Here is a 20,359-nt window from a genome sequence, read left to right on the forward strand (position 1 = left end):
TTTCAAAATTTCACTCTTATTTCAAAATTTTTAGTTCTCTTAATACAATACTAAAATGCGAAAGTTTTTCACCAGCAAAAGTCGAGAAAACTTGAACCCTGGAGCTTTTCAATACTAAAGGCTTCTAGATTTCTACCAAGGAAAAAAATTTCACAGTTTCAATCAAATTTTCAATATAAAATAACATTAGAGAATTCAAAGAGCTTAAATCTTCGAAATAGAAAAATTTTATGGGCGTTTTGAACTCGCAAGTATCGGAAATTTCTATTGACGGCCTACGTTTATTATTTTTTCAGAAATTCGGAATTTTTCAAACAATTTTTGAAAAATCTATTTCTATAACTCGATTTGAGCTCCCACTTCTAGATGAAATTATCCAATTTTAAATCGACATTGATGTATATTCAATTTATTTTAACATACATATGATCGATCATTGTATATTTATTTAACTCTAAAATATTGGCGCAATAACTCAACTGAAAATAAAGTCCCGGCCGAAATATTCCCTGGGGTAAATTTGACCATGAGTCAATATATTTATTTTATTTTTATTAATATTTTATTTTCTGTAAAAAAAAAAAATAACGTGCGTCGACATGAGTTATGTGAAATGTTAACGTATGTCTGCCTACAATTATATTTGTTAAATATAGTATCATTATTATTTCTGGTATTTGAAAACAATGTAGAGTAGAATTAAAAGTGAAGCAGAAATGAGAATAGTTTGTAATAGTTGTCTGCGCTGCGAATATCCTCAGGGATCTCACGAAGCTTACATAATTTTTATCTTCATTGTCTGCGATTATTTTACACACGAGTTTAACGAACTACAAATTAAGGACAAATTAATATTAAAAGTACATTGACTGTAGTATCATTAGTTTGCTTTAAATTATTTTTATTCTTTCTTTTTATAGAATTAGTTATGACTTATGATGAACAATAAATATGATATAATATGATAATTGCTAGAATTTTAAATGCGGGTTGATTGCTCAGGGATTCTTTATGTCCAATATTTATTCATTTCAAATTGATTGATCGCTTTTTCCCAAGTAATTCCCGATAATTGACCAGACGCATTAAAAGTTACGTGAATTATGATCTACTATACATATTGAGGAAGTTTAAGTCAGTCGTTTGGGTTTTATGATTCTCAATCGGTGTTTTATTGACTCCTTATTGTGAATTACTCTTTAATACATCAGTTATCACTATTTTTACTCTAGCTGATTAAATTACTGTAATTTATTTTGAAAAAATTTTAACATTCAAAAGTATGTTTCGATTTATGGTGCTCGTTATCATGAATCATTTCGGACTCTGTTTTCCCGCTAAGGAAAAAATTTCTTTATACATACATATATGTATGGAAATTGAAGATTGAAGTTAAGAATTACGAGGAAGTACTTCTTAGATTTCTATAAACAGAACTTATAAATTTCAAGGAAGTATGGACTTTTGCATATGGAATTATAAACAATTTAGATATTTAAACTTCGAGATAGAATTTTTTATCGGTCTAAACTTTTATGCAAAGACTAGAAAATACATAAGGAAGCCTTCGGTATAAATTTAATTCTATTTTCCTACTTCCAAGACTACGTCAAAAATATTGTGTAGTTTGTTGAAAATTAGCATATAGGACAGCATCCAAAAGGAATTTCTGTTGAAAAGGTACTTTCAAGTTTAAGAAAATTCCTGTCCTAACTCACACTCAATGACATGAAAAGTCTAAATGTACCGAAATATTACGCAGTATAACATCGCCTACTATTCTTGAGAAAATGACAAACAGCCAATTTTTTAGCTCACAAAACACCGAACATCTATTCACGGGAACTAAATGGCGTCTCTTTTTTATCCATTCTGCACACACAAAAATATTGTGAATTCTGCTGGGAATTCCCACGGTTATAAATAGAAGTTATTTAATTTTTTTTTTTTTTTCTGTAAAATCCGTTTTTTCAACGTATTAAATATTTGAATTTATCTGTAGATTTATCGTTGTTTTGGTTGCTCTGCGACATTGTGTATAAAACTGTGAAAGGTGGAAAAGGACTGGAAGGCATCCAGGAATTTGTTCGGTAGCAAAAATACTAAAACGGGATTGCGTCTTGAGCACACCGCAGAGCATATACATAGTTTGCTATTCCTGGTGTATCTTTCTCTGTATATATATATATGTATGTGATAGTAAAGTATTTTCTCGACAAACTGATATGCGCATTCGCAGTTTGAATAATGATCGTAATGCTTGTGGAACTGAATCTAAACCACCGGCTCTCAATTGATTTACATTCTCCTGTATATCACTGATTTAATATCATACACATACAAATGTACTGAACACAGGTACTAAGTATTATTGTAATGCTAATAATAATAATGATAAAAAAATGTGATGTGTATCTACATAAAAATAGAATCGATGGATTCTATTGAAAAAAATAGAATCTATTGAAATCCTGCTCTGAATGTGCACGTGTCTGCAAACTATAGACTGCAACTACTAATACGGGGTATTTTTTTAAAATTATTATTATTGTTGTTATTTTAAATATTATTGAAAATTAAAAAAAAAATGATTATCCATAAAAAGTTTTATTTTTATAAATTTTTATTGTTGTAAGCACTCATGTACGGATCCTGATCCTCATTTCCGGTTGGAAATAAAGCGCAACGAATAAAACCGTATTATTTAATAATGCGAATCAATTTCTAAACATTTTCTTAACTCGTGCGTTGCGCGGGTTCAAATTATATACTTTTCATCTTTTTTAATCCTCATTTTATTACTCATTATCCATTATCATTATCATTATTATGTTTATTAACGTATATCATTCAATTATATTACATATTGTAGAGTTATATTTATTTATAATCTATTATTATCGTTATATAGATCATTTGGATTCATTAGAGGCAAAAGTATAATTAAATTAACAATCAATATATATATATATATATATATATATATATATATATATATATATATATATATATATATATATATATATATAAAATAATAATATAAAAATATATATACTAATCGTAAGTGAGAGGTACAGGGAACAAGGGTGCAGGGATGTGTGGAATATGTGGGATAAGTGTTCCAAATAAGAAGGTTGATCTGAAAAAAGGCCTTCGAAATGAGTTTAAGTGTGTAAGATTGAGCTCGAGGCCAACAGAGTCGATCCGAGCAAAACCATCGAAAATGGGGCACTCGAACTCCAAAGAAAAAGTTGATTAAAATCGATTGCGCCTCAATTAAAGAACATGGTGTATGCGGACACTTGGCATCTGCTTTCATCTCAAACACTCCTAAATTAGACCGTAATTTAATTGGCTGTTTGAAAAATAATTTAACAAAAAATTTTATTTAGTCATTTTTAAATTATGTACTCAAAAATTTTTTGTTACCATAAAATAAGACAAGTTGTGGTAAAAAATTATCATTATGTTATGATACCAAAACATAAGTTATTTATTTATTATATCAACAAAAGAGTTTTATTATTGTAGCAGAACCCTTTGGTTTGTATAACGAAACAGTTTAGCTGAATTAATAAATTCGTTGAACCAACTAAATTCTTTTAAAGAGATAACAACTATTTTTTTTTTTGGTTTAATTATAAATATTTTGTCCCAGTACGATTAATTAGTTAGTTGGTCTAACAAATGTTGTTGTTGAACTAGCTAAATAATTTTATTAATATAGTTAATAGTAACGACAACAAATTTATTTTGTTATGTCAACAAATAAATTCTGTTATTTTAACGAAATCAGATAAGTAATTGTAACGAAATAATTTAGTTTTAACGGCAAATAGTTATTATTATACCAAAAAAATGATTGTTGTTAAGATAACAGACTGAGCGATATAACAACTTTATTTGTTATTGCAACTTAGTTAACTTTATTAAAATAACTAATCAATTTAATACCATAAGAATTATAATTTTATCAAGCTTTAAATTTAGCTGAATTTGATCCAATAGGAATTTTATCTATACATATAAATGCTTAGAAGTAAAAAGCTAAACGTCCCTTTAATACATATTTATATTACATAACATCTATTAAAGCGTGAGCACCTGAAGATCCGAAATAGGTATTTCCTTAAGCAATCTACTGGTTCTCAAGCGAGATAACAAGATCAAAGACCATCAGACTATTCTATATTTCCGAGGTAAAACGACCACACAACTAAAACACTTACTCACGTATATATAAGATAAAAAAAAAAGAAATAAATGAAATACCAATAAGAAACAAAACCGACGGCATCAAAAAACCACAAAAAATGAACAAAACAAATATCAAAATCCGTTGAAAGAATTAAAGGGCAACGCTTCCATTAAACTCTGCGGCCACGTGGCCTGTGGTTCGCCATCGGCATGCTATACTTAGAAATATTTTATTCTGCAATACCATATAAATTTACGGTTTTAAAATTCACATATCAGCCTTTTTATGCCTAAGCCTTAACGTTCAAAAGGCCACAACTTGTAGGAAATATTTTAATTAGTCGGTTAAAAAATAATGCCTATCCAAAAGTGGCTATCGATGTACAAAATCGTGTACCTAATTAATTCATCACCAGACAATTAAATAAAGTAAAAAACGTGTTTACATGAACGGACCTGAGAAAAAGTTGGTATTATACTCGAACCGTTCAAGCATGACGGCTAACTTGGGAATAATAACAATAATAATAACAACAGTAACTGTAACGTCATATTTGCATTAATGTCCAAGCTTTAACATCTTCACTTGGACTCAAATAACAATAACTAACAACTAATTAGATGTTTGATAATTGGTTATTAGTTATTAGATTTAGTATGAAATAACGTATTTAAATAATATGGAGCCTGACTTACCTAAGGGGTTTGTATGATTGATCTATTACCGAGAATACAACTAACAATTAGATAATTCTCATGCTGGTAAATGAGCAAACATGTCTTGTTATTTTAGACATTTGCCTTGAGGATCCTTCTTACTTGTTATTTGCATTAATTCTCGAGTTTATTCTGCACCATGCTGACTACAAACTAGTTCTTGTAGGCTAGGAGTGTTGCTATTCTAACAAAAATTTTTATACAAATCATTGGAAAGAAATTATTTAGAAGATTTTTTAACAACGAGTTTTTAAGGATAATTATTTTGAAGCTCGAGTTAAATTAATTTCCATTTATATGGTTTTCCGATTAGTGTTAAGTGTTAAGATTGCTCCTATTAGTACGGAAATGCTTATCTGATAAGAAGTTGAAACTGAGCTCAGACGAAGTTATTTGTCCACAAAATTAAAATAAGGAAGCACTATAATATAAAAGGAGCATAAACGAGATTCGTGTTAATCTTACTTGCATGAGAAGAACCTTGTCGGGTAAATTATTGTACTCTCAATAACGATAAGACTTGAATGCATAACTCGGATTCACCTGTTGGATTTACTGAACATTATTTCGCATTAAGTATCTGGCTCGAGTGGTTCGCTATTAAAGACGACCATGTACTGTATTTTATGATCAGTATAAACTCCTATCTAACCTGTTAGAAAATTATTTATTTTTATCCATTGATTTATAATTGATAAATGTTTATTTATCTTTTCGAATTCGGTGTATACATATATACTTTTTAATGATGCAACGGTCGCTTCTGTCGTTACCAGAGATAGTATTGGTTATTTTAGTGGTTGCATCCAATCGTCCATGCAAATCGTCTTGTTTTTACGCCGCTGATAATTAAATGTACGTGACGTTAATGCGTTAGCAGGTGTATCCACAATTAGGATATTTGCTCTATTTTATATGCTAATTACCGATTTATTTACTCGATAATTTATAATTTATAATGGTGAAATTAACGATGGGAAATTTTTTTTCAGACAAAACAGACAAAACATTAAATTTTTTCATGGTTATTTTTTTAAATGATGTCACTAGTTAATGAAATTAATATCAAAAATTAATTAAAACGATTATTTATTACAGATTTTTCCACACAAAACCAGATTTGATTTATTGAAGGTTGCAGAGTAATTTAATGGGGTATTAAATAATTCATTATTGAGAAACTGTCAGCGAACAGAATGCGACACCTGGTGGAAAAAAAGCCAAGCGCTAGAAAGTCGTAAATCAAACAGTAAAAAATAATTTATCTATTAATTAATGGGAATGACTGTAAAATTGACGACATGTTTACGATAAAATTGGCAACAGTAATAACGTGTAAAATTAATAAACGACCGGGGTAAAAATTTTAAGTAATATACTATACATTAAAGTTGGCGAATAGTTGAGGTTATTGATTATTTTGAGCAGTAAATCGGTAATGAATGGTTAGATCGATCTACCGTCGATGCACGGGGACAGTGAACTGGCGCCAAAATGATGTCTTTACTGCTTGGTTATGAACGTACAGGTATTTATACCTGATCAAGATGAGAAGAGTATGTATAGAGAGAGAGAGAGAGGAAAAGAAGAATAATAAATATATAAGTATATGATAGCCGTTACCGATGAAAAATTAATACCCGTCCAGCTTATCCGGATAAACGAGTACGCCGACGCGGCCGCCCAGTTGCGTTCGGTTATATTGCGTTGTGTTCGCTTTAAGCATTTATTTGCCGGTGTAGGTACATAACAGGTATAGTACTATTACCTGGAAATAATATGAGAAGAGTTTATATGGGATGTTTATGTTGTGATGGAAAAAATAGAGAAAAAAAGAAACAGATTATTCGTGCGTTGCCGAAGGGACGATAGCTAACGAGCGTCTTTCACCGCTAATCTCACTTCAGAGCGTCCTTTTAATCACCTCCATTGATAACTCCAAGTCGTACCAGTCACTAGTTGTAACGTTTTTAATAATCACTGTTCATATTTTTATTATATTTTCAATTAAGAGATATTGCGTTTTTTAAGGGGAATCGAATGGCTAGTCTCTAATCGGTATTATCTTATTGATTTTCAATTTAATTCCATCTTTTGTATGTATTTCAGATCAAATATTTTTTAATTTGGTTTTGGATACTTTATAGCTGTACTTGGTAAATTTATTTTTAATATTTGATTTTTGGAAAATTTAATTAGTAAGGGCGGGTGGCCTAAGGCGGGTAAGGTAACGAAGAAGGCCTAGAAGTTTTAGTTCTTCTTCGACTTAAATATATACTAACGAATATTATTCTATCCGACATAGTAGTGATCGAACTTCTATTAGATAGGAATATTGTCTTTAGTTTGGGCCTAAGAATTTTTTGTCAATAAAAAATAAAAACTGTATAAAAACTCGCTTTGCCCTACCCCTTAGCCCAAAGCGTATAATCACTACAAATGGATGAATGTAATAATAAAATTAATTTTGATAATAAAATTGTGTATTTAGCTAACATAAAAAAAAGATTTTCAGTTTCGTAATTTTTCACTCTCTTGAAATAAATCAGTGGAATTTTACTGATTCTAACCAATAAATAACAATTTCAGTCAGTGAATGACAATGCGCATGCACACAGATGTTTTGTTCACTGATTCAATCAGTGAAATTATCATTCACTAGTTGGAATCAGTGAAATTCTCCATTGATTCATATTAAGAGAGCAGATAAACGATCCACATTACTTTAACCTATGAAAATCATATGAAGAATTTTTTTTTTAAATCACATCTTTCTTCAAAAATAAAATTTAAAAAAATCTTTAAATATCAATTTTTCAATAAAATAAAAATTGAAAAATAAATGAATAAGTAAAGTGCTATAATTTGGCCATTTTGAAATTTTTTTATTTAAAACTTTTTGTTTAATAAAAAAAAAAAATTCGCCGATTGTGAAACTTTTTTTTTCCTATTATTCATTGAGAATTTTAGTATTTCGATACAAAAGATAATTTTTTGAATTTTTCTTCTAACCAAAAATAAAATTTTTACATAATTAAAAAAAGTTGCTTAAATAATAATTTTTATAAAAATTAAAACTTTCTTTGAATATCATGAATTATAAATTAATAATTCGGAAGACGAAAAAAAAAAGTTACTAATTGTCACAATTGTTAATACCAAAGTAAATATTTTTCTTACAATTTTAAACGCGAAGAGAATAATTAACAAGATAAAAATTTATTCATCAACTGAAGTAACGAAAGCAGAAATCAAGTAATTCAAACACGAACGATAATAATGAAGGTTTTGTTATACAATTAAGCAAACTTCAGCATCAAACGGGAAATTGAAACTAAGAGAAATTAAGATTACAATTATATCACAGGAGGTCGATATATGCATAAGAAAATAAAAGGTACAGTTGAGTACTATTCTCATGAATGTATAACGGTGAATTAATAATTCTCAAGGAATAAAATCGAGTGGATAATATTAACCTGAAGTGCTGAAGTTAAGTCATAAGAGTGTTATAAAATCATTAAAGGCTACTGTTGTAAATTAATTACAACCTAGATAATAAATAAATATAAATGCGCTATTAAATGAATTGAGAGCTCTGGATCGCGTGTCTATAATTCAATTGTGGGCTGTGGGTGCAAAAATTTACTTATATAGACTGAACTCATAATTTTTTTAGGCCTTTTATAAAATTATTATTTATATTATTTATTTTTACTACAACATATTACGCCATTATTCATTTTTTAAGCAGCAAAATGCATGCAAATTCAACAAATTGCGAAACCGAACGCTCAAATTACATAAGCAGTAGCTTTTTAAAATCAGGTTTGCTGTTTTTACTCGGCGAGATCGATGTAAAAAAAAAAATTAACATATTTTATTTATTTTAAATAATTTTTTTTTCTGGTAACTATAACTTCCGCGTATGTTTAAGAAAAAAATTTTAAGTTATAATTATCACTGACAAGTTACTTTCTCCATTTTGTATAAACACGCATCGAACTTTCCCTTGTTTTTCGTTTTAACGTTGATGTTAATATTATGTTATCTCTTTCACTAATTACTGATATTATATTTTACTTAACATATGTGTACGACAGTTTTAATGAAATCGCTTCGCTAATCTTTCACCAATCATTTCTCTTATTTTTATTATTATGCACCAACGTTAATATTAATTTAATTAATTGTTGATAATTGATTACGCCCGCGTCACGCATGTCAATTCAGAACTTCTGTTTTTATTATTTATATTTATGAATACTTGTTGAAATAATCTTTCATACGGGTGTTATTCATCTCAGCCTCCAGATTTTCTCGATTAAAAAAAATATTAGATTATCTTTTTCTGCACGCAAACTCTTGGGTGTGCTCTGTTTTAGAATGTGTTAAATTGACTACAATTATTTTTAAATTGTTAACAATAATTTGAAGTTTTCTCTTTAGGGAAAAAATTACTCAATTGGAGGAAAGTCTTTATAAAATTTCACTCTTGATTCTTTATTAAAATTTCATTATTCTTTATACAGAAAAATGGTCCAAAGACATAACGATAAGATTCATTAAAAGTAATTTAAATTAATTTCTCAAAAAGGTAATAAAGTTTATAAGTAAATTTTCAAAGGAATATATTCTTGATCCTTAGATTTTATTTTATTACACACAACTCTTTTATTTCATTACACGGAAGACCAAAATCACTAATTTATTTACGACATTTTGTTTTACAAGAAAGCTTCCCTGCGGTGGCGAATAATTCCGTCCACATTGGCAAATAAAATATATCTTTAATTACAAAATAATAAATTCAATCGATAAATAATCGGGATAGTTAATAAATAAAGAAACAAGTCTTAAGTCTTAGGCGCCTGAAAGTGACGCCCTGGAGTAAAATCTTAAAGAATTAATTGTCGTTAGATTTATTGATGGCAACTCCGTCCCGACTTCGAGTGAATTCCGGATTTGAATTAATAAAAGACAGTCTACAAATATATAATCTAACCACCAGTGAAATATTGTAATTTAATTCAGTGTCATAACAAATGCTTGTAGACATATGTATGTTGAAGTTTTTAAAAAATTCCTAACTTCCATTCCGTGCAATTAATTTAAAAATTAAATTCCGTAATTTAAAAGTGATAGATTCTATGTTCAGTATCTTGATCCCTTGTCTTCGGGGAGTAAAAAGTATATAACGACTTGACCTCGCGAAGTCTTGACAGGCTCTTGATGCCGTATTAAGTAGATAGCTGCGAGTCCATAAAGCAGAGTAGGAATTCCTGTAATAAAAGATTAAGAAAAAAATTAAATTTTTTATCAATACATAAGGGATTGGTATTAGTATCGCTATTGACAATACCAAGGTTAATTATCTTGATAGCCTTGTAGAATCTGTCATCGAGCGTGAGGTCTTCTACAGGGCGTTTTGTGCAGTGGTACTTTATGTAAGGGAAGCACCCGGTACGCAGAACATGGTAGTTTGAATTACCGACAGGCCAATTGAAATGAGACAAGCCTCGTTGGTCATTTTTAATGTCCCGGTACTTCACGAAGTACGATGTCCACGGTGGCTCCTTCGTTTGCAGCAGGTACCTCGTTAAAACCTATTTACCGTGAAACCGAGTCACTTGCTATTTATTATTACTTTTTTTATTTTTTATTCATGTAATTTAACAGCCTATCGCTTCATCTTTGGAAGCACATATGCTTAAATAATTTAATATCTACTTCACTTGTCTAATGAATATTAAAATTACGCGCTGTCAAGATTTACTACGGATAACTTTTATTATAATTAATTCGGGCTTTGATCCACTAAAAGATTATGAATTTTAAATTAATATTATTCTTTTTTTAATTTAAATTTTTTAAATAAAATTTTTCTTTTCTTAATCAAACTCTGAATTTTTTTATTAAAATTTAGAGTTTATTGCAAATCAATATGATCGAAAAAAGTTAATTTGTTAGAGGTGAAAAAAATTTATTTTTGAAAGTTAGAGCTCTCGGTATTAAATTTTAGTGAACGAAATATTTTTTAATTAATTAACGGGTTCCGATAGAGATGATATCATAGCATATTCTTGCAGGAAATTAAATGCTTTACAAACACGTTCTCTGGTAATTTTTTGATAAATTTATTTCTTTAAAAGTTACTCGAGGATAAAGTTGAACTAAGAAAAAATTAAAAATTTTTATCATTTTTTGGTGAATCTATCATACAGATTGCAAATTTTAACTGAAAAAAAATTTTTTTCTGAATCTTTTAAAAATTTTTAAAATGATATATTTTTCAAAAAATATAAAAAAAAATAGTTCATGTGATCTAAAATTCTGATATTTAGATTAAGAATTATTAAATTAATTACTCAACTAAAATAAAGAAATTTACGATTTTCTATAGTTTGATTTTAATTTAAAAATAATATCCCTGATTAAAAAGAATTAAGAAGCGGTCACTCCATGTAAATTGTATATCTATATATACAAATAAAAGAATTAAAATAATTTAAAAGAATTCATATTTCATATTTTTCAATTCTTTTCAATCGATACTTTTAATCAGGGATCTTAAACGATTAATTATGAGTAAAAACTCTATCAATTTATGACTAAGAAAAGTGATATAAATAAATACTTTACCTCGGAAGCGAGAGGTTTGTTATTACGACTCCACAAATCATTAGATAATAGTTTACATATTCGTAATTTATTCATTTCTCAACTAGGATAAATAAACAATACGGAAACTCTAAGAATAGGTTGTAAAGAAGCGTATATAAACATATAAACCACCTCGAAGGCGAATTGATATAAACATAAGTACTAAAAGGATCGAAATCAATAATTTCCCTGTTAAGGTTTAAAGTTCAAAAGGGCATGCAGATCTAAGTTACCGATCTCGAACGTTTAGTACTCAAGCAAGTACCGTTGTTAAACTTCTTTCTTCATACAGTGAGCGAGAGTATGGAGCACCTTTCTAAAATAAACGTGAGCACGCGTCGCACGAAATGTCAAGGTTAGCAGCTCATATAAATGTAAAAGTTGTCGGTGATCTATTACCAATAATTTATACAAATAATTATTTAAAAACAATTATTTAAATCAATGGATCGGTTGTCGCAATTTTAATCATAAATAAATTCCGGTGATTATTATTTTTATTTTATTCAGCAATCCAACAAGTTGCAATCAGCAGTTTTTATAATTTGAGTAATTTTCTCGAAATGATTACACCGTTAAATTATTTAAATATGCAATATTTGCTGACACCTAATGCAATTCGATAAAACGAAAGAGGAAAAGTCATACAAACGTGTGATTCCCGTGATCAATTTAAGTTGCGCATGTGCTAAGAATTTACACGGGCTTCTGTGGCTTCTGTGGTGGCGCTACGGGCATCGAAATCGAAGTAAAAATAAATTTGCTAATCGTAATGGTAATGGTAATGATAAACAAATGGAATATAAATATGTAATGCAGGTTTATGGAGACATTTGTTATCAATTTGTAAAATCAGACGCATAAACAGACAAACAAATAGCCTGTTGGTAGCACACGTGCACTTTCCGCGTTTGTACTGTCACACAAACATGTATTAGTAAAAGGTAAAAGAGTTGTATGCTGACGCAGACGACACTGGGTTGTGAATTTACCGACAGATAACACTACTGTCCTATTCAATCGGCTATTAATTCTTTATACCATTTTTATGCCGACTTGAATTCCTTTTAGAGTTGAGTTTAGCTTTCTTTAGGGCTTGGAAATTCCGACATTGTTTCGATCCTTTCAGTCAATAAGATCTTTCTATTTCTTGCCATTTATTATGTTATTAATATAAATATAACTTTGTTGTGACAGTTGATAAATAAATAAAAATTTATTGGATGTCATACGTTGAAACTTTTGATGGAATACTTCATAGTTTGGTCACAAACTTTTCTACTTTTAATTACATTTCTTCCATCTTTCTAGATTATTTTTTCAATAAAATGTTTAAAAATTTCAATTATAAACTGAAACTACCCGAATGAAAAAACTTTTATAAAAAATATATTAAATACATAAATTCTTTTAATAGTTTACTTTTTTTTTTTTTAAATAAAAACACAAATACATGCATGAAAGTATAACAAATGTTTTTTTTCAAACTATATAAAAAAATCTTAACAATATTATACCGAATAAAACTTTTATTTATGCCTTTTATACTTTCATGTATTTTTCATATATTTTTAATGCATTTCCATTATAGTTCAAATTATGTACGTGCAAAAAATATGTATTAAAATTACAAATTTATACCTATTTTTATAATCCAGCATATACTTTTGATATGCATCTTTTACGGAGTTAGTAATAGTTTTTTATTTTTTTAATCTACTAAACTCCAAAAAAACTTGTCAAATTTCTGCGAACTTTATTTTATTTTTTATTTATTTATTGGATTTAAATGCTAAGGCTCATAGTTGGATGGAAAATTGTACAATGTCTAGTATATTAAATGAATAATAACTAAAAGTGTAATTAAGTAATAAAACAGAAACAGTATAATAAGATGCGATACAATAACTTATATGAGTGACATATCAGTAACTTAAAACAACTTTACATTATATATTATAAATTACCTTTCATCAGGACAAACAATATTGATCGATCCTTAAACTTGAGAGTTTATCGACTTAAATACATCCCAGCTTTAACTTTGATTATTAATTACCCAAGTTAAAAAATCGAGACACATGTAAAGAAATATAGCGATATTTCATTATTTTTGAATTAATTAAAAATATTAATTTTACTTTCATTTTTTGAATTCCCTTAGAAATTTGAATTTTCCATTTTAAAAAACGCGATACTATGTAAGTTCAAGTAGATTTATTAAACTAAAGTATTATAGTAATTAAATATGCAATATAAAATATGAACCATAAAATAGGATATAATAATAACCTTTTAATATTTTCTGTTTCAGGTAAGTCTCTATGTACAAGAAAACAGTATATCCATACATACAATCTATCTATATATAGTCCACGGCACCCTAAGCGTTATTGTGTACATCGTGCCTTTATAAAGTTACGACAAAGAGCCTGTATCTCGGTTGAGAAATAGAGCAGGTTTGCATAGCCCAGTTTCGTAATTTTAGATCTCTACAAATTAATGCTAAATAATATTCAAACGTCAAGGTAAAAAACAAATAGCCATTACTATTACTGTTACTATCTTCATTTAGAGTTTGAATTTTTGTCTTTCGAAAGAATAATTAATCACTTGAATTTTTAAATTAAATTATATAATTTTTTATTCAAATGCGACATTTATTAATGCTTGATTAATATTAACAATTAAAATGACAGTTTGGTCATCCACGCTATGAATTGTTAGGATGTTTACTATATGTATAATTATCTATATATAATTCAGCACATATCATATAGGTACAATTCAACACTGACCCACTAAATCCGACACTTCCGGTTCAGACAAGCATTATAACCGACGTTCACATGTGAAACAATGAGCTGAATGAATTTTTTTGTTTCTGTGTGCCATACGGTAGTTATACACTTTTTTTGGTCACCACAATATGTAATTGTTAATTCTCTGGAAGGCAATAATGCCTGGAAATCCATTTCGTGCTCTGTTTAATTTTCTATGTAGATCTACGATTTGCGTAGATACCCTCGTACATTCATACATTCATACATATGCGCATATATTCATGCCAATACTTGTGCATTTATGCATTCTACTTGAAAAACGCATGTATATTTTACTACCTGCGGTTTCATTTCAGTTATGATTATCGCGATGAAAACATCTATTTTATATAACGTTGTTTCTCACTTCTAAATTCACACTTTTTTTCCTGTATCCCTGTAGTCCTTTTCTAGCTCTTTTCGTCCCTGTTACGTATAATTTCAATCCATGAGAATTTAATATCTCGAAAAATTTTTACAGTATTTACCGGGTTCTCTGATATTTTTCACCAGCAATTGTAGAAAAACTCTGTCATCGATTTCCTACTGACGTCATAGCTTTGCATTGAAAAAAGTCTGTCATATCTTCATTAAAGAGTTCCAGTGCTTTTATGGTCAATGAAATGAGGTTAGTAGGCAGTAATGAAAATCTATTATTATGATATAATAGGGCTCCAATATATGCTATCGATAAATTTTGATTAATATCGTTGCTATTCAAGAATTTTTCAACGATATTAAAGTTGATTTTATGCATTTTTTGATTAGCTAAGCATGTATATCTACATATACATGAGTATCTATTTATCTCGATATTTTTTAAATTTCAAGGACCGGGTTTTTCAATCTGAAATAAAATTTTTAAATAAATTGTAACTTAGAAAACACAGGTTATATTTAAACTTATTAAAAATAATTCATAATTATTTTTTACTTTTCAGTTTAGTTTGTTTTTAAAGCGTATTTTTTAATTTCATAAATTTTTAAACACTGCAGCGTGGGTTTTTAAACTTAAAAAAAACCCTTCCATACATAATTATAAAACTTGTTGTTCACTCATTTCACACGTCATGGCTTGTAAAAAATTTAATGTCCTCATTAATGATTTCTACGTTAATTCATATGAAAGTTTCTTACAAAAAATATTATAAATTATAATTCGAAATAATAAGTAAAAAAAAAAAAAATTTAAGAAATATTGAAATAATAAAAAACTAAATATTTAATGGGTAGAGATGTTAATTTTGAAGCATAAAATTCAAATTAGACGTTTGTAGAAATAGTATAATATAATACAGCTTTCATTGATTGCAGTATGCGTAACATGAGAAATTGAGCAAATACATTTAATGAAGGAGTAAAAGAGTCTATTTAAAGACTATATCGTATATATAATATACTAAGAGTAAGGATAAATATGTAAATAAAAATGAAACTGAAGAATCAGGTTAAGTTAAGATCGTTGATATCAGTTTAGTTGGTAAACGTCTATCATGCGATCACTTTATTCTTATTCAAGCATCACCAGTTTAGTAAAAGTTCAGTCAGATTACCTTGTTTGGTATGGTAAAGATAGATCTTAAACGATCTATTGAGAGTTTCCGAGATCGCGATACGATTCTCTTTAAATCTACAACTTTACTTCTTATTCTTTTCTTACTACACATTATTATATCTACTCCAGTTGCAGAGTCCACATTTATGAGTACAAGCGTGTTTTTCCAAACAGGACTCTCACCGTTCTAGGTCATTTCATTTTCAAAAGCCGCACGCCCATTTCCTATAATATAAGAGCAATGATAAAAATGAAAAATAAATTACCTGTTATAGAAAGGTCCTAGAATGAGAAAAGACAGTTTTAACTACTTATTGCCTTTAAATTATTGTTTCTCACCGATTCATTGTCTTGTTATGCGATATAATGTTCAGAACAGAACAGTGCCGTTTTTATTAATCATTGTTCGATAATATCATCGAATCTTGCATTTGTCGAGTTTATTTTTATCTAAAAAGTTTGTTTCCTCAAATATTCATCCACGTTATTATTTTTTTAGTTAAATTTAAATTTCTTTTATTGCATCTTATCATTATGTCTTTGGGCTGTTTTTCTGTATAAAGAGTTAAGAGATGTTTCTTTAGATTATTTTTATTTATTAATGTCTATTTATAAATATATACGATGCTTGTGAGCACGATAGCGTTTACAATCCTTAACCGATTCTTCTCAAACTCAACATGTTTTACCTATCGATATAGTCTAAGGTTAAGTTTGAAGATGAGCTTAATCGCGCGAGTAGTTAGGAAATTACAGGATTTTGAAATTTTGAACATCGTAAAAATTGATGTTTTTAGCTCTACAAATTGGTGTAATTACTGAGCTAGACCAAGATATTGAAATTTGGTACATTGTATCGTAAAGCTCTTTTATTACCTTCACCTGTATGTTTGTAACCGACTCCTTTAGGCGCGATTTTGACCTACTTTAAACGATCAAATTTCATTATACTTTGTAGATTTATCGAGGACCGATGACCATACACTAATTTGATAAGATTATTTAGCTTCAATTTTCACTCCTTAGAAGTAATAATAGCCTAAATATTACTTATTTTAGAGTTCAAAGAAACAGTTTTACTGTTGCAGTCTTAGAATTTTAAAATTGAATCTTTTTTTAAATCAATGAATTACTTTACATATTATTATTAATATTATTTTATAAAAAATATATTTTTCTTTTTCCAAGAATTTATTTTTCTTGCTTAGCAAGTGAATTTTAATAGAATAAATTCAAATTGAACGTCTCAAAACAAAAGTGAAATTTTATAAAGAAGATTTTTCTCAAGTCGAGTAATTTTTTTCCAATGTATATTTTAGACCTTATTATATAATTGAGATAATTTAAAACGTTGCTTATAATTTTTAGTGCTCATTTTTTATACCATTCGTTTTAACAGTTTACTGAATTGAGAAAAGACGTAACAAGAAGTTAGGTTTTCAGTTAATGACGTTTTAGAGAGTAATTAAGTCATCCCACGATGTCTCAATCATAACTACTTGCGGAGTTTTAGTTTTGATAAATTCAACAGGTATAATTTATAATTATACGCATGACAAAAGTGTGGGTTGAGTTAATTGCAGATCAAACCGCGATGTAAGTAAACTTTTTAAGATAAGTTGAAGATAAATGCCACAAGGTTACTTTGCTAAACCGAATTATATAAAAAGAGTCTAGTTACAAATCTGGAATTTTCAGGCCGAATTCCTTTTTATACTAACTCAATTTCACAATTTTATTTTTTCATTTCCTTCTAACGTACATCGTCTTTATGCTCTACAAAGCTGGATGGGTAAAACTTTAGTAGGCAAAAAAGCTCACCAATATACTTCCTAAAAAACAAGATTGCACCTCTCAAAAGTGGATTTAAAAATAAATTCGTTGTCGACTGACAGAAAAGAAACAACCGCATAAGCTATATGCGAATGGAGTTGTTAAAACCTTCTATTTTGAAGCGTGTACTTGAGCACAAACGAATATGCATAAATATAAATATATGTACATCTATAATGGTAATATAATGGAAGAATCGAGACTTAAAAGTAAATGCCAGCGACAAGGCTTTCATGTCTTCGTGTCTGAAAGCTATCGTCAAAGAGGAATTGTTAATACAATGTGAACATTTCATCTAAAGATCTTTTCACAGAAAACCGCAAAAGAGAAACCTCCATCTTTGGTCGTGAGGCGATCCAGCCTGAGTGAAATAGAAACACGTATTACTGCAAGGAAAAATCTTCAAAGGATTTGAGGTTATGTTACACTTTATAACTTATTACTTATAACTTATAAATGCGTATTGTGTGTCTAAAGATTTGAAATCTCCAGAGAAATTTTATAGTCGAAATACTGTAGTGGTACGTTAGATCAATGTGTGGATGCAGATGAAAATTTAATATGTCGCTGGAATCAGAGATTTAAAGCCAAAGCCGTGATCTCGTATTATAAGATCTCAATATGCATAATAATAATAATAATAATGAAAATAAGTAGAAGAAATAAGATGCAGATTCTATTGCAAATTCCATGACTGCGTAATGTGATGCATATGTTCTATTACTTGTATTACATAGGCATATAAACGCCCGTCGACTTTCAAATCCAACCGAGTCGTTTAATGTCTCTCATTCGGACACGCACTCAAATATACATATAGTTCTGTGGACGCGCTTAATGCAATGATTGAGAGAGAAATAGAATATGGGACCCTCTGGCTTGCGTTAAGCGAGATTGTTCTGATACCCTATATTATACTATACTATACTATACTATACTATACTATACTATACTGTATCATGTTGTAGAGAATAGGCGTAGATTGTTGTCGACTGGGCAGAAAACTCTCATAAGAAGAGATACGGTAAATATAAATAAGTAATGCGTGAAAAAGGAAAATTTGTTTGAGGAGATTAAAAAAGTAATGGACTGGTAGTCTGGTGGAGCTTTTAACGAACTCGTCGTTAAAGTAATGCAGAGTAGAGGAGAAACGGTGATGGGATATGAATAAATTAATTACCTCGAGGTTTATTGCCAAGAGACATCAATTTCAAACTGGTTCCAGCTTAAGAACGTGTAAGAAGATTAACAAGTACCATTTATTCATTAATGATCTTAGAAAATTTTCTTTAATAAGCCAGAGAATTTTTTTCAGCCTCGAGAATTGTTAATTGAGTCCGCTAGTTTTAATTGGCTTTCTTTGATTATACTTTTAGGGCTTTTGTGAATTTTGGCGGTCGGTGAATAAGAGCTTAATTTTACGACCAAGATAGACAATGGGTCAATTACTCTCGTGGGCTTTAATCATCATTAAGAAAACCATAAATAATTGTAACGTAAGATCTATGGTGGGAAATCTGCATACACGGTTACAAGTTACCAAGATAGCAATATATCAATAAAATAGTTTATCAGCGCCTAATATACTGGCGAGCTTAATTGAGCGTATTAATACCAATATTGTCATCACCTATTACTCTATTGAACCGTGACACCTCCCGTCGGAGCATTGTCACGCGTGCGTATAAATGCCCAATTATCCTAGTGGAATTCGAATACAGACCAGTGAAGTTTCACACTGATAATAATGAATCTATTAATGAAAAATGTACGACAAAAAAAGGGTTTTAAATTTTGACAAATGATTATTTAATTCCATTCTGATTTGAATGTCATGAAAATGGAATTGGAAGAGCGGATAAAAGTAATTTTTCGAACAGATTGGTTTTTATTACCACCAACGAGACATTAAATTAACAAAATAACAAAATAAATACGAATTACAACTGGACTAGTTGTTTACATACATATTAAGTGTCGAAGTTTCGAAACATATCGACAATTTAAAATCGGTAAACTGGGGAAAAAAATTTTTCTAACTCAACTTTATTCTGTTGTTATTAAATAAAAAAAAATTTATAAGTGAAAGAGCAATTTAAAAGTTACTGAGTACATAAGTTTGTCCTTATTTCAATATTTATAGTTCAGCATTTTAACTCGGTTCTGTTAAATCGTTCCTTTATTTTTGTTCTATCAAACAAGGATACGGTAAATTACAAAACAGAAAATAGAAACGAAAAACAAACTACTGTTTGCTGGTAGATTGAAATCGCGTTACTTCGGGTATTCAAATCCGTTACATTAAGGAAATATCTGACGAAATTCCGTACAATGAAACCGCAGTTACGCCTTTTTATTCTTCTTCTTCCTCTCCTTCTTGGTTGCCTTAGTCTGCTGGTTTTGGTTTGGAGAAAATTTAAATTGCCTCAAACAATTCAATCATTTAGCTGCATTGTCAGCGCAGTAATAGGCGAACTGTGCAAATTCCTGGTATTATATATAATAGCGATGGTAAACTATTATCGATGGACGGAAAGCGAGTGAGAAAATAAACTAAAATAAATTGCACACA

General features: G+C 29.1%; 2 protein-coding genes across 2 annotated transcripts in view; one reads left to right on the forward strand and one right to left on the reverse strand.

Annotated features, from left to right (window-relative positions):
• Positions 1 to 20,359, forward strand: part of Cad99c (cadherin 99C) — a 117,379-nt gene that overhangs the window by 17,120 nt on the left and 79,900 nt on the right. The gene's annotated exons all lie outside the window — the stretch shown is intronic.
• Positions 9,275 to 12,852, reverse strand: LOC141523981 (uncharacterized protein C15orf61 homolog). Its single transcript, XM_074237598.1, has 3 exons — positions 11,557 to 12,852; positions 10,277 to 10,520; positions 9,275 to 10,196 (listed from the first exon to the last, which is right to left on the reverse strand). Exons 1-3 carry the CDS (start codon positions 11,629 to 11,631, stop codon positions 10,069 to 10,071), a joined length of 447 nt encoding a protein of 148 aa, XP_074093699.1. The 5' UTR covers positions 11,632 to 12,852; the 3' UTR covers positions 9,275 to 10,068.

Source organism: Cotesia typhae, unplaced genomic scaffold (assembly GCF_013202065.1).
Source record: "Cotesia typhae breed Kobodo isofemale line unplaced genomic scaffold, CoteBio_Ctyphae contig_22, whole genome shotgun sequence".
NCBI lineage: Eukaryota > Metazoa > Arthropoda > Insecta > Hymenoptera > Braconidae > Cotesia > Cotesia typhae.